Source organism: Montipora capricornis, chromosome 2, assembly GCF_036669925.1.
Source record: "Montipora capricornis isolate CH-2021 chromosome 2, ASM3666992v2, whole genome shotgun sequence".
Lineage (NCBI taxonomy): Eukaryota > Metazoa > Cnidaria > Anthozoa > Scleractinia > Acroporidae > Montipora > Montipora capricornis.
This window is the reverse complement of record NC_090884.1, coordinates 4,893,408-4,908,407: the sequence shown is the minus strand read 5'-3', so window position 1 is coordinate 4,908,407 and position 15,000 is coordinate 4,893,408. Positions and strand designations below refer to the sequence as shown.

At 40.4% G+C, this 15,000-nt stretch overlaps 2 protein-coding genes across 5 annotated transcripts in view; one reads left to right on the top strand and one right to left on the bottom strand.

Annotated features, from left to right (window-relative positions):
• Nucleotides 1–11,624, top strand: part of LOC138038553 (adenosine receptor A3-like) — a 15,236-nt gene extending 3,612 nt beyond the window's left edge. For 3 of the 4 annotated variants that reach the window (XM_068884495.1, XM_068884496.1, XM_068884498.1), the window contains exon 2: nucleotides 7,402–11,624. In XM_068884495.1, the coding sequence (XP_068740596.1) occupies nucleotides 7,638–8,645 (1,008 nt within the window). In that variant the 5' untranslated portion in view covers nucleotides 7,402–7,637 and the 3' untranslated portion in view covers nucleotides 8,646–11,624. Of the gene's footprint in view, nucleotides 1–6,015; nucleotides 6,111–7,401 lie in introns of those variants that run through there. The other variant, XM_068884497.1, reaches the window with a different exon arrangement.
• Nucleotides 1–15,000, bottom strand: part of LOC138038552 (vacuolar protein sorting-associated protein 45-like) — a 34,381-nt gene that overhangs the window by 8,162 nt on the left and 11,219 nt on the right. Inside the window, exons 10-15 of the mRNA XM_068884494.1 lie at nucleotides 14,918–15,000; nucleotides 14,356–14,523; nucleotides 13,283–13,441; nucleotides 3,409–3,519; nucleotides 1,533–1,654; nucleotides 354–485 (exon numbers count right to left, since the gene is read on the bottom strand). The exon at nucleotides 14,918–15,000 is cut by the window's right edge and continues 28 nt beyond it. Coding sequence (XP_068740595.1) covers nucleotides 354–485; nucleotides 1,533–1,654; nucleotides 3,409–3,519; nucleotides 13,283–13,441; nucleotides 14,356–14,523; nucleotides 14,918–15,000 — 775 coding nt within the window. The remainder of the gene's footprint in view (nucleotides 1–353; nucleotides 486–1,532; nucleotides 1,655–3,408; nucleotides 3,520–13,282; nucleotides 13,442–14,355; nucleotides 14,524–14,917) is intronic.

Here is a 15,000-nt window from a genome sequence, read left to right as displayed (position 1 = left end):
TTGTGATGATGATGATTTTGTACGGCTAAAGCGTGAGTGCAGGCGCTGAGGTAATCCAAAGTATCACAGGAGACGAGTTATGCCCCGTGCAAACGGAGGTGACATTGTTGGCCAACAACTCCCAACATTGTTGGGCGTTCCATGTCTGGTCACACTTTTAGCCCCTTGCAAAACGGATGCGGCATTGTTGGCCAACAACTCGCAACAATGTTGAGAGTTTGCTGCGTCTGGTTGGAAGGGGTTTTAGTCTTAGCAGTAGGACAGGAAGATTTCCACCCTGGAGGCTTGATTTTCTTTTCAAGCTTGATAGGAATTTACGCGGAACATTGAATAAAATACGATTAACAACTTACCTTTTGCAGTTATGCATTGTTGTAGCACCAAGGACAATTTTAACTCCGGGAAGACTCTTGTTCAGGTTGTAGACTGCAAAAGCTTCTTCGTATGTGGCTCCTCCGATCATAAATACAATGATTTCTTGTGGCCTTTTGAACAAATCACGTTAAAAAGAGGGAAAAAGAATAATGAACACTGTGAGCGTGACTTGAAAAAAATGTCATTAATTGCTATAATCAGCAGTTGTTGTAAGTTTGAAAACTGAATTTGAAAACTGAATTCAAAAACTGAATTCGTCGTCTTATTACGAGTTATCGTCAGGCCAAGTGCAACTAAGGGAAGTACTTTGACCAAACCAAAACTGACACAGTTGATCATGTAAGGCAATCATAACGAATTTAAAAGCAAATATCCAAACAAGTCACTCTACGGGCTCGTTTGTCTCTGATTGCAATAAATATGTAACAAGATATTTGCATGCTAATGCCTGGGCAAGGGAATGCAAACCTAAAAAACTAAAAAGGGTTTTCGTGCCGGCGTGGCAAGCGTTTCCGTGGAGTAGTTATCAGCAAAGAGCAAAGAAAGTTCCATGCTTCGGCCGGGCATTTTCTCACGCGGCCAAAACAACGAGAATTCCCGTTCCGGTCTTACTTTGCTGTGGAACCACACTGACAAAACGTCTCTATTGTAATCTGTTCCACAACATATAAAAATCATTACTACGGCGAGATTTAGAATCGCGTTTACGTGGAACGTCCGCTAAAATCAAACAATATATTTTTTGTTTATGGCATAAATGCCCGAGCAAACCGCTTGAACATTTGCTTCAATATCCGTTCGATTTTGTTGAACAACGATGTTGAAACTGTTGTCCGTATCCATAGTAACAACCGCGGTAGCGGCCTGAGACTGAACACCAGTCCACTGGTGAAGTTTTGTTGAATCAAATGCTGATGATACGTGGAAACCGTTTGTCAAACCCAGCAGTCAACATCGCTAAACAAAATCGAACGGATGTCGAAGACGTTTGCCCGGGACTTAATATAAACGTAGACTGTGTACCGTTTATCTAAACAATCATACAACACCACTTTCGTGCCCCCAACGTTTTGAGTGGGCATGAATTAAACACAACTGAAATCGCACATAGAAAGATAGAAGCTAAAAGAAGTACCAAAATATTGCAGAGTGCTGACCTGTCTCGAAGAACCATTTGGCCAAGGTATGGGAAGTTGGAATCTTTTAATTTTCCTTTCACCAAATTGTCAAGTGTCTCTGATAGCAGTGGAGTGTGTTGTGTGTAGATATTCTCCACTCCCTGAAATCACAAGGGCAAGATAAACCACTTCATACGAACAATATGATAGCAAAAAATTCATCTGATCAGTGGAGACGGCCGAACTACTTTAGTCAGTGTTAAAATCATAGAAGGCGGTTTACCTTGGCCTCGTACGGATCATTTCTCAGTCTACCACGAACAATGTAAAAATGTAATGCTTTGTTTATAGTGGAAGTGCACTTAGCTATCAAGCTAGTTTACAGGCACCCCACTTTAAACAATGTGAAAGAAACAATTCAAAGTTAGCAAAAACATGATTAAGAACCTTAACTGGCAGGAGGCAACCAGTTGGCTATTTACAAAGCGTGGTAGAGTTGAATCCAGGACAACCGGAAACAAATCCTTACCAGAGGTTAGAACGGGATTTGAACCCGGGACAACCGGAAACAAATCCTAACCAGAGGTTACAACGGGATTTGAACCCGGGACAACCGGAAACAAATCCTAACCAGAGGTTAGAACGGGATTTGAACCCGGGACAACCGGAAACAAATGCTAACCAGAGGTTACAACGGGATTTGAACCCGGGACAACCGGAAAGAAATCCTAACCAGAGGTTAGAACGGGATTTGAACCCGGGACAACCGGAAACAAATCCTAACCAGAGGTTACAACGGGATTTGAACCCGGGACAACCGGAAACAAATCCTAACCAGAGGTTACAACGGGATTTGAACCCGGGACAACCGGAAACAAATCCTAACCATTGGTTAGAACGGGATTTGAACCCGGAGCAGCCGCTTGCAAACCCAACGCCCTAACCACTCGACCACGCTGGAAGTGCACTTAGCTATCAAGCTAGTTTACAGGCACTCCACTTTTATCAATGTGAAAGAAACAATTCAAAGTTAACTGAAACATGAAAAAAAAAAACACAGGCCTCTGTTATAACCTGTGCCAAAGCCCCTATTTAACAATTATTCGCCGAAGGCGAAGTGATTATCGGTGAATAATCACCGATAATCACTGAGACTGAGGCGAATAATTGTTTTAGTATAAATACACAGGTGATTATTTCAAAAAAGAGAAAAAAATACATTTCAACGCGAAATCATCTTCACTTACAGTAGCAAAACGACTACTGGCAGCCATTTCGTCCGTCGAGGTGATTATCGGCTGATAATCCGAGATAGCGAACCAATGAGAGCGGGCGATTTTGTATAATCACCTGTGTATTTATACTAAATATATGTAATGACAACCTGTCCTCGATATTTCATAAAATGTCGTTTGCCTTTATCCTTTTAAAAACCCTCAGTCACTTTAAGCACCAATGGAAATATCTTTTAAGAGTTCTCTCTCTTTTTTTGTTGATAGTCACCTTGGATTATCAGCCATGGTTGGGTCAATTCGAACAAAATCATTAACTGAGGCGATTTCTCTAGAGCGCGTCTTATCACGGCTTGAAAATAGCGGTAAACTGAACCAATATTTGGAGTTCCTAACACACGACCAGAGATGTGCTTGGCACCCTTATAATTTCTGGCAGGGGTGCCTAATATGACTTCTGTTTGATCTGTTTGCACACGAAACGTTAACCGTGCCGTGCTAGAGAAACATAGGTACGGTACCGAGATTTCGGAGTGCCGTGTAAGATTTTTGTGCTAATATATAAAAGCGGGTTTTAGCGCTTAACACCTACAAATGCACGATGATAGAACTATCCGTGTATAATCCATAACTTTTTAGGCTTGCCCTGCTATAAACACTCGACAAAGTATTAAACGATATACCTTCAATCCTTTGAAGAACCGTCTAGTCAGAGACAACGGTGTTTTGTTTTGCCCAAAGAGATCGCTGCTACGGACATCTCTGCCTCCATATTGAATCAAAGCCGTCACATGCTAATAATACAAAACAGGACAAGAAAGTGTATAAGAGAAAACAAATATTAAAAGCGATTTTCAATGAAGTATCGTGAGATCTGGACTATAGTAATCACAGCAGACGCAGACGATTAAAATTATCCAATCAGGAAGCAAAAAATACAAACAGCCGGCCCAAAAGCGCGGCAAAACGTGTGCGAGCCAATCACAATTGGCTTGGATTTTAACTCAGTCTGATTGGCTACTGAAGAATGTGGCGAAAGATATTTTAGCCTGGCAATAAGCTGGCGTTCGACAGTCCTTCCTTGACACCGTACGCAGATTACGGAATACATGTTGTCGAATGATTACAAGTACATTTTGAATATCCTGATTATAACATACATGTACCTTCAACAAAAGTAATACGGGAATGCACAAACGCGCACAGTCTCGTATTGTCAAAAGGCTCGTCTTCCTTTTTCAGTTCTTGACAATCTAGATTACATAAACTTACGTCTAGATTGTCTCAGAGCGAAATGGATAATTATTTCACAAGCAGTACACGAAGTTTCGGCTTCAGGCCCGAGGAAAACGTTATCGCCAGTAAACTATAATGTTATACCTCCCAACTCAAATACGTTTTCTTTCTCCTCAATATTGAGGGTCTCGGGGATACAAAACTCACTGTTTCCCTTGGGGCCAGTCATTAAGTGCTTAATATTGCATGGTTTAATGAGGAAATGTATTGAATCCTGTTGCACGTGCGGCGTGCAGTTAAGTACACATTTTCTCTCACACTCTAATAAAAAATCAGTAATATAACAGCCTGAAGTAATCAGAGTGACGAAAACGGAACTAATACAACAATTAACCGTTAAGTCTCTATCTTTACGAGAAAACCATTAGTACCAATTAAGATGTAAGAAGTTTTGCTTATAATATAGATGAAATGATAGCGAAATTGTTACGTTTTGAAGTTGTCTCTGTCCCCTTTCCAACGATGAAGGAGAATGCAAGGAGAATGACACGAAACGACAGATTAACTAAAAACTGAAAAAAAAAAGACGAGGTAAAACTCTTGCAGACTGTAAATTTAGGCACATTTCTTCGCTGCAACTTCGTGAACTCGAACTTGATGGTTTGTCAGCGGAAAATGTGAGCAAAGTACACGAAGAGAAATTTCAGATTATCGTCAAAGTCACTCATTAAATTTCGTTCTCGGTTATTTGTTCATTTCTTGGCTATTTTAACCACACTATAAAACACTAGAGGATGATTCGCAATTAAATCACTCTTCGCAAAGTTCATTCAAAGGCGCGAGTTTGCAGGGAAAATTGTAAAGTAAGAAACAATTTGTCGAGATTTTCATATATAACTTCAAATGCCGTGATCAATCCATATTCATTGACAATGCTTTATAACTTCACATAACAATTAATAGCGGTGCATCTCCTTCCGTTGTCATAGTTTTCATAATCAAATTCGTTTTAACCGTTGCTCATTAAAATAATATAATAGAGCTAAAATGTCAAAGCAATACAGGCAACCCTCTAAACACTCCAGCCCACAAACGATAAACTTAAAAAAAAAATCCAAAATCATGTATAAATAAACGTAAAGAACACAAACTTGAGGAAGAACAAAAGCCAAAACTAACAATTTCATTTTTTTCTGGGGCAGCGATGATAAACATTATACCTTTCACTACGGTTATACAGCCCTTTGTAAACCAAATATGTAAAACGTGACTTGACTGAGTTTTTTTTATTTTACAGTAATATCGGTGTCTTATTGTGTAGCGAAAGTTTACGATATTGAATGGGTTCCTTTTTCACACTAAAATCAGATATCGCGAAGGTTCGTCGGTACAATTCTTTCATCTCTATCTTAATTTTCCGAGTAGACGATTAGGCGCCTTATACTTTCTTCCTGTGAAACGGGAAATGTGAGAAGTCTACAAAAAACCATCCTTTTAGCACAAAAGAAAATAATAAACAAACGAAAATTACAAGTCACATAAAAGGAAACGCAAAATTACACTCTCGAGTTGACTTAGTTTATAAAACGAAATTTTGAGGAACGAAGGCTCAAAAGAAAGGGTATTTTTTTAGCAAGATTGGAATGAATACAAAACAAGGCGTTCAAAAAGCCAAACTGAGATTGCCCTTAATAACAAAAATGCAACACAGGGTTAAAGAACCATTAAAAGGGACATTTTAAAAGGTACGTGATTAACCTTAAACCTCTTTCAACTACAAAAGCAAATAAGGATCAATCGAAAGTACACGTTTACCAGTGTCCTTATCTAGAGACTATAAAAAATATTGAGCAGTGTGATTGAAAAAAGGAAACGGGAAGTTGCAAGCTTATGATAGTTTTCACGAGTGCACCCTAAGGCGGAGATTTGATTGAAGTCCAACAGTGCATTGTTTGCATAGGATAAACATTATCAAGGGCATGCCAGTTCGATTCTTTTAACAGCTGCGCAAAGCAAATATACCTAAATTAAATTGGAGGCAAAAAAGGACGAAAATACCATACGACTCTAGGACCACTCAAACTGAGCTAGATTTCCTCGGCTAGGCGTTTCTGCAACAAGCTATCCCCAAACCGACACCATTTTTTGTGTAAGTGGGCATTTTAAAGTTACTTTTCTCTTCCGCATACCAGATATCTGAGTAAGGCAATGTTAGAAATAAGTTTGAGTTTTCTATACATTTTTTTTCGCATATTTAAAGCCGACTGAGCGTGATGCAGCAAAACCATGCATATGTGCATGCAGCTCCACCAACTCGGCTGAAACTAACTAAAAATGAGCGAGCCTCGTATTGTGTAGATTTGCAGTTTTTGCAATACATTTTATCCACTACAACGTTTCAATTCGCATGCAGTCTTACTGTAGCGATGGGTTCGAGTCCCGTCCGGGCTTCGAAGCCGAAGTAGAGAAAACAAATGCGCAGATAGGGGGTTTTCTGGTTTCTCCTTTAATAGTTTAACTCAGAACTCTCGGACGCTCTCTCGAGCCAAACTAATCTTTATGACCAGTTCGATGTCGACAGTGCTTTTTCTCACTTCTATAACACATTGTCCAGACTTGTTGAGAAACACGCTCCTCTCAAAACCCTCTCGAAACGCAAGCAAAAGTAGTTTATTTATTTATTAACTTTGCCAGTCAAGCTGGCAGAGCGTCACCACAGCTTGCGCCAATTACTGTGGCCCGTTTTTTTTACCCTCCCAAACATGATACACAACGGAAGACAGACCACAACACGGGGAACTACGTGCCCTAATCTTAGCGACAAGTGTGTGGGTTCTTTTACGTCCCACAGGATTACAAACATTGAAGGGTTGTGAGACGGGACCTCTGGCTTATCGTCCTTATCCGAGAAGACTTTAAAGTCTAACCCATGATTTGCAGATGTAGTTACAAAGGCAGCACTTTCTCCTCAGTTATTTAAAGACCCCTGAGTGTTGGTCCGGCCGGAGTTGAACTCACGACCTCCCGCGTTTTCTAAGCCTTGGATAACCAGTGGCCTAAAAACATCAGGGGATTTTGCACAATATAAATCAACGCAGTAGGTGGCACATGACATTGTAAAATTACGAGCCCTCAGAGTTGAACATTTTGCAAACACAGCGGGTCTAGCCGTAGAAGATGTCTCGCTTTTTCATAAATGTATAATCAAATAATCATATCATTTTTCTCCTGGATCTGGGAAACGTTCAAACGAACGATCAGATTTTATTTTCAGAGAGATCGAATGGTGAGCCTTTGTATTCGTGGTCATTTATTCCAAATTACACTCGAAATCATTTCATGTGATTGTCGATCCCAACACTATACAAACTGCAAACTCTGTGGGCGATTTTTCATAACTGATTATAACTGTCGTGTATTCCTTCAATTGAATTTTGCAGGTTTGTGTTGATTTGCATTTGACCTTCGGAGGCTAAGAAAACATCACACCTAAACATCGCAGTTCTTATCTTTGGAAAGGAAAGAATAGCCAGAAATTTTGTGAAAACAACGAAAAGGAGGATCTCAGTGAAAAGAAAAAAGGCGGTGGTGAGGTTAATTTTAAAGTGAGACGACCAAAGTCTTCAGTATTGCATTTGGAAAGAAAATCCTGTAGCAGTTGAAAGAAAGTTACGAAATGGAACGCCAAAACAACACGCTGACTAACAACACAAACACAACGAAAGAGGAACTCGAAAATGAGGAATACTTCGAAGGAAATCAAACAGGTGCGTTTGCTTTATACGCTTTTCTCTCTTTTTTAATTGTCGCTGCGAACGGTCTGGTTCTTCTGCTGATTTGGCGCCGAAGACGCCTACGAACCACGTCAAACTTGATGCTCACTAGCTTAGCATTCAGTGATCTCCTGACAGGACTGCTCGCGGTGCCAATGGTCATTGCTTGTTCCGCAGCAATAAAGCCAGAGGTGTGCATCGCCATGGACATCCTAAACCGGTTCTTGGCGTTTTCTTCCGTGGGTCATCTCACTCTCCTGTCCCTGGACCGTTATCTCCGTGTCACAAAGATGCTGCGATACCCCACGATCGTGACAGAGGAGAGGCTGAGATGGGCATTGGCGACAGTTTGGACAAGCGCGCTGTTTCTTTCCACGGTGCAATTCGCTTGGATCTTATCTCCATTGGAAGAAAACACTGTTACTCGCTTCGATCTTGGATATGCCATCTTTTCCTTTGCTACTCTCGTTGTAGTGCCCTTATTTCTAATGGTGGCTATCTACACCAAAATCTTCGTCCAACTTCGGAGGCACGCCAACGAAATTCACAGCGAAGTGTCCGACGAAAGTTCGTCCACACGAGTAAACGCCGGAAGACGAAAACTCAACGAAAAAAAAATTGCTTTCCTCTTTATTTCAATGATCGCGGTTTTCATCTTCGGTGTATCTTTCTACTTCCTTTGGGCTATAATGGATGACTTAGAAGCTCTACACGGATTTTCCATCATCCCGATAGAAGTCATGCAAACTCTAGTCATTTGGATAATCTTCTTCCGTTTTCTGACAGCACTGTGTAATCCAATCCTATGTACATTCATCAAACAAGACTTCCTCGACGCTTTACGGTCATTTGGCCAAGGGATACGGGACTCGTTAAGGGAATCGTCACAAAGGGCGTCACAAAGGGTTTAGAAAATCCTGCAGGCTCAGTTGAAGAGACACGGTGTGTTTAGTAACTAGGGAGCTTAAGCACGTCCATTTTTGAGACGCGGACGGCAACCGGAAGTGAGCTATTTTCCCTTTTAACTTGTCTTCACAACCACATTCACATTGCTAAGTATCTTTTTTCCATTAGAGATGATTAGTATAAAAATCTGGGAGACACCACTGTCCTGGCGCGTGAAATGTTCTCTTTCGGTTGCCGTCCGCGTCTCAAAAACGCGCGTGCTTAACCTCCCTAATGGCACCATTTCTTAAAGGACGGCCTAAAGTGAAAATGTTACTGTTCTCGGCGAATCTGCAACGAGAAATGACCAAGTGATCTCAAGTCTTAGGAAAACCTAAACACGCAACAGCAAAACAATTTTTACTCCCAAGGTCCCCGAGCTTCAACACTGTTCCACCAAACCTGATTGGTGTGTAGTTTTGCTAGTTTGCACATACTCAACGAAATTAAATGACGAGTAAAAAGGCCATTATACGTGATCGCTTCATGAAATAAGTTTTCGTTTATGCTGTGTCCATATGACCGGCCAGCGGTCTAGGTTTTGATCTTACTAAATGACCGGCAGTCCGTAAATTTTACAAATTGATTTCTACTCGGTTTTTCCCTTGTCGGAGGAACTCTTACCATTCGAGCAACGACGGAAGCTACCAAATGATTAGACGTAAATTCTCGTCATATGAGTTTTTGAAATGAGTGCTTGGATTGAAGTACTGTTCATCATCGCTTTTTAAAGTGGGTGCTTTAAACATGCCAACCGTTAAGTGATTTGCAAACCATGTCCGACAATTTCTTTCCTTCACGTCGCCATCTTACAGCCATCTTACATCGTACATCAACTTTCGGGTGATTAAGAAATGATGACAACTAAGGGTGCGTGTCTGTGGGAAATCTTGTACCAAAAGCGGATTTTGAGTTTTTTTACTAAAATCCAAAAATGTATTATTTATTGGAAGAATCCACTCTCCGAGTGGATGGATTCATTAGATCAGATCTGAATCCGGATTTTTAGGATTCATGATCCATGCGTTTCTTTGGGAGACGGATCACAAAAACATTACGTTTGGCCAGCGGTAGTCTTGTGAAAAGTACACATTCCCGCCATTTGCGTGAATCATGGTGAGCAATCAAGGAGAGTTTTCAGTGCTATTTTTTCCTTCAATGCACCCAACATTTATAGAAGGTCGTAAATTTTTCGTAGAACTTCAATTTGATACAAATTACATTAATCCTAACCCGCTGAAAGTGGGCTGTCACGCCAGAAAAACCCGTTTTCGAATTCTTCGTTTCTTTAGGAACGAATTAAAAAACCAACATTTGACTTGATTTACTTTCATTGTTAATTTCAGTTTACAGTGTCCCCAATTAGCGCTCCAGCGCTAGAACGACTAGACACTTAAATAAAGTTCCTTTCCTTTCCGTGTTGTGACCTGAGATCGTAAATCCAGTTTTGGATTCTCCCAAAGAAACGCACCCTAAGGCAACGGCAACGGCAACGGCAACAAAAAAGTAATATATTTGGTTAAAAGATGCAACATAATCACACTGCAAGTGCGGTACGCATATTTTAGCAGTACTCTGCAAAAACAACGACGTGAAATCACCATATTTGATGTTTTGACTACGACGTGAGCGTATGCAAATGTGAATATTTCATCCTCTTTATTACTCTGAAACCGTTTGTACCAATCGACCTTATTCACGATGGGCGCCATTTTGGATTTGCTATTATCATGCAAATTAGCGACACACTTCTGGGGGGTGAGGGGGGGGGCAAACAACACAAGTTCGAGAGGTTATAACGAACATCTTAGCCACACAGGTGATTTGTTTCACGTTCATTGAATGTTTATCACCTAAGTAGTAAAATAGAATGATTACACAAGTTACTTCGATTTTTTTAGTGAAAAATGAGCAGCTAACGAAGTAGAAAGTCAAACTTTCAAAGGCAATCAACAGATATAAAATTATTATAAAAGGTACTTAATTCTAAATGCTAAAATGGACTTGCGATGTTATGTCAATATTTCGACGAGCCGATTTTCCGCAATTTGCCTTTTTTCCAATGTTTGCCCCCAAGCATAACACGTGGCTAATGACAATTTGCGAACCAACATGGCGGCTATCGTGAATAAGGCCAATTTATTTTTAGAATACTTCGTTGACATTGTACGACATGGACGAGATGAAAATGAATTTCGAATGATAAGTATATTTTGAGGTGACAATTTCGTCGAGTTTGCCGTCGTAGATCTTAAAAGTCCTAATGTTCGCCCACTTTGCACGCGTCTGTATATATATATATATATATATATCATCTTTGACAAAAATACGCTCTCTCTATCTTTTTTCTTGGTTAAAAGCTAAAAACCGGCCAAGAACCCGTACTGGGGTAAACTTATCAACAGTATGTTTAAATGAGTATGTAAGGGGAGTGTGAATATTGAGTGAACTTACACTTGTCTCACACAAGATGATGAAAAGTACACTAAAACAGATATCTTAAGTTAACCTCGAATAATTGTAAAAAAAACCCTGTACATTTTAAGTGTCTTAAAAGCAAGTAATGAAACAAACCGCTAAGTGGAATTGCTCCAAATGAGCCACAGTTTGATGGCAAATGTCTCCTTAATTACAATTCATAAAGTTTAAACTTTCTCATCATATTGTGAGTCGGAAGAGGAACTGGTGTAATCCTTATAACAATATTCTTTAATGATCATGATCAGTGCATGCATTGTTAATTGTAATCCTTAATTACGGGTTATTATTCAGCTAAGAGGCATTGAAAATCGCTTGAAAATGTAAATAATAAGACACTGATGTCTTACAACTTAAATGAGAGCTACTCGTCAGTGCTATCTTGAAGTGCTGTCTATTATTGTGTACGACGTGGTTCTAACATTTGATTGTTAAACTGAATTACAGAACCGAATAAAATGCGGTCTAAAATGCTTAGCATTGTGCGACAGACCTAAATGTCAAATGTAAAATGAAGAGACTTATTTATTGATAATAAATTACGGATACTCGGATAAATACACCCCCTCCCCCCCCCCCCCCATTTTAGTATTCTTTTGCCTCCATGCAAATTGGTCCTTATGGCCTCACTTTCAAACGTAAAATTCAAAAGAATATTTAACCTTGAACGAAGCCATAAGGGCCAATTTGCACGGAATCTAAAGAATACTAAAATGGAGGCCATTTTGGAATAAGGTGTATTACATTCGCCATATCTGCGAACAAATTCAATTTGCCTGAATTTCAAAGTAGTCGGCAATTCATAACTTCTTAATAACCGAGAGTGAGGTCGTTACAGCAAAATCTCGAACTGAGGCCTTGCCGTATTGACCGAGCGATAACGAGGTCAATCATACAGCCTGGAGACCTAGGTTTAAGATTTTCCCGAACAGTCGAGGTTATTAAGTTGTTTATTATGTGGCCAACAGACGACGTTGCAACAGAACGGTTCTATTGAAGAAAAAAACTAATTTGCATAATCCACAATCGGCCCATGGGCATTTCCGGAGAATAATACCCCAGCGCTTAGCTGCTCTTAGCCAATCAAAGCGCGCGATACATATCGGCCAGAAACTCTAACCATATAATAAAATTATTTATAGACCTTAGGTTACGCAAACGTCTTGATATTATTGTTACCAGCAATTGTTCTATCATTAGAGTCGTTTTCAATCGAGTGTCATAAAACCAAGACCAAAGTAATTTTTTCGACCAATCAGAGGAGATGCAACAGCGCAACGAACCAATCCAAATTCGTAGCAATTCCATGCAACTTGCTCAAAGCGCGGGAAAAATCGCGCGTGGAAGTCGCGATTGGTTTTGGTTTTCCTTTTCATTGGTTGATAAACTGGCGTGAGATTTTTAAACCAATCACTAAGCGTAGTAATTGCAATCGCGTCATTACTTTCGACAGTCGTTTGAAAACTGCTCTATAACAACAATTATTAAAACGGTTGAGGGATTGCAGCACCAGAAAAAAAAAAGGAGGTGTTGCAATACAAAAATGTGTTTTTTTCCTTTCCTTATCTTTCGTTTTTCGGCATTTTTAATTTACTTTGTTGGAAGAACATCAACGACGTATTTGAAAGGCTGAAAGCAATTTATCACGTCTGTCAATCTGATCTGGCCAAATCACGGCAAGCTAAATTTCGAACGAACCAATCAAGACTAGCTGAAAATATAAATGCAGCGCGCACCAAGCGTGAAAAAGGCCGGTGCCGGTTTTGCAACTCCTTGGGTTTAGAATTTGGCGCGAATGTTCCAACCAATCAAAACACCGCAATTAAGCAATTTTTAAATTGGGTACCGATAATGAGGTTGCAATTACATTGTTTTCTAATTACTCTTTTTCGTGATCGTGATCAAGTGTTTCGCTCGAATGATTGGGAAGGTTGTATCTGGTTTCCATGCTTCCTTGTCATTTTCTTTCCGCTCTAACGAAGAGCTAACGCTTTCGAATGTCTTTACGGTGATCAATTTACCATATCACTTCAGTTTATGAACTCATTTCTGTCATGTTTTTTACAAAAGCTAAGGCACCTGTGGTGCTATTTTAGCTTAAGATATAACTAAAGTGATTCTGTACCTTCTCATAATGTTCGCTGACACCTCGTCTTGACAGCATGTGAAACAGGCCGCGAACGTCGTTGCTGCTGTGCCTTTCGTAGCGCAAGGCGTACAGGGAAACCATTCTCATCATATCCAACTCGCTCACATTATCATTGGCTAACTGTCGGCGAATGTTCTGAAAAGATTAACAATCCCAGTTCCACTAAAAACTGATCCAGTTTTTGGCGGGTCCGAGGAGCTAATGATGTCCTTGGCTGAGAAATTGTCCCCAATTGCCTCCACTTGCCCTTGAAGCTTCGTTTCTCGGCCATTTCTTCATTTTCTCAGCCGCGACGGACATTATCGGCCGAGATACCAGCCGCATGAGAGCGTTTATTTATTACGTAACTAAAATGATGTTTATCCGATTTTAGTTTCAGTATGTGGCCACCCAGCAATTTTGAATTTAAGGTAGGACGACAGCTGCGAGAACGTTGTCGAATAATATTATTTCCCGTTATTGTAAGAGTTTCGCGAATATTCCGAGTCGTTCGGCATGGAAAGTGCGTATCAGTATTTGTAGTCTAAAACTAGTATGATCGAAGGTGATACTAGGAAGAAAAATTGAACAATCATCGTCAAATGCTCGCACCCTCCGCATAGCCTCACATTTGGTCACATCGCGTTGTTGTCAGGACGACAACGACAAAGTAATGTACGAAAATGTGAAACGCACGTGCAGAGTCATTGTCTTTTGTTTTGTGGCATTCTAGTAGCCGTCGTCGTGCTCGATGTGAACCTATGCCAACCTATGACCTTCCGAATAATATTAGCTTGTGGGCAGGGAATAGAGCTGTTACTGACAGCATAAATGATTCAATACACTGAGAACGTTGAAGATCACCCCAGTTGCACAGTAAGCAGCGGGACGGTGTGTTCAAGCCCCCGTGGAAGCCTGGATTTTTCAGGCTTTCTGCTCTCTCAAGTGCGGTGATGTCAAACTTTCATGTAACCACAGTTTAAGTATACGAACATATAGCAAACATGCACCATGTATGATGGGAGCAGCAAAGAAGCCGCGAGAACACTGGGGACTAGACACGCACTTGCCTGTAACGCGGAGGAGTGGTCGCTCTGACAAGCAAGATCTTGTTCAACTTCTGACACGTCTAAGAGTGATCGCTCGGTTACCAAACGAGATAACTCGCTCACAATGGTAACGTGTTTAGATACAGTGCCTGACATCTTCTTGAACTGAGGGTAATTCTCCACAAAGGCCTGTTAACAGGAAAAGAACACGACCAGTAACTATTATGACAGTCGATAACAGCTTCGTTTGCCCTCAACTATAAATAACTATCGTCTTGAGTATCATCAACAAATAAACAGATGAGCCACATATAACGGAATCAAACCCCTGTAGCCAGTGACGTGCTGGGTGAGGGAAAGTGCAATTCAAGGAAAATAAAGTATTAGCAGCCCTTCCCCCTGAGGCTTTTCATGCCAAATTTAAAATAATATTTGTGAGACTTTCGCCAAACTGCTTGCTACGCAAATCAGACGACCCCGTACACAAGAAAGCCACAAGAAGGCGAGGCCGCAACACAAGGTCTGACATCTATAATCGAAAACTCTTCATTTTTCGATCGCATACTTGTGAACCTTTCAATACCTTCATATCAGAGATGGATTCCAACCGTTGGTTGCTTTTCACATTTTGTTGAAACTCCGTCATCAGGGTTTTAATGTTCTGGC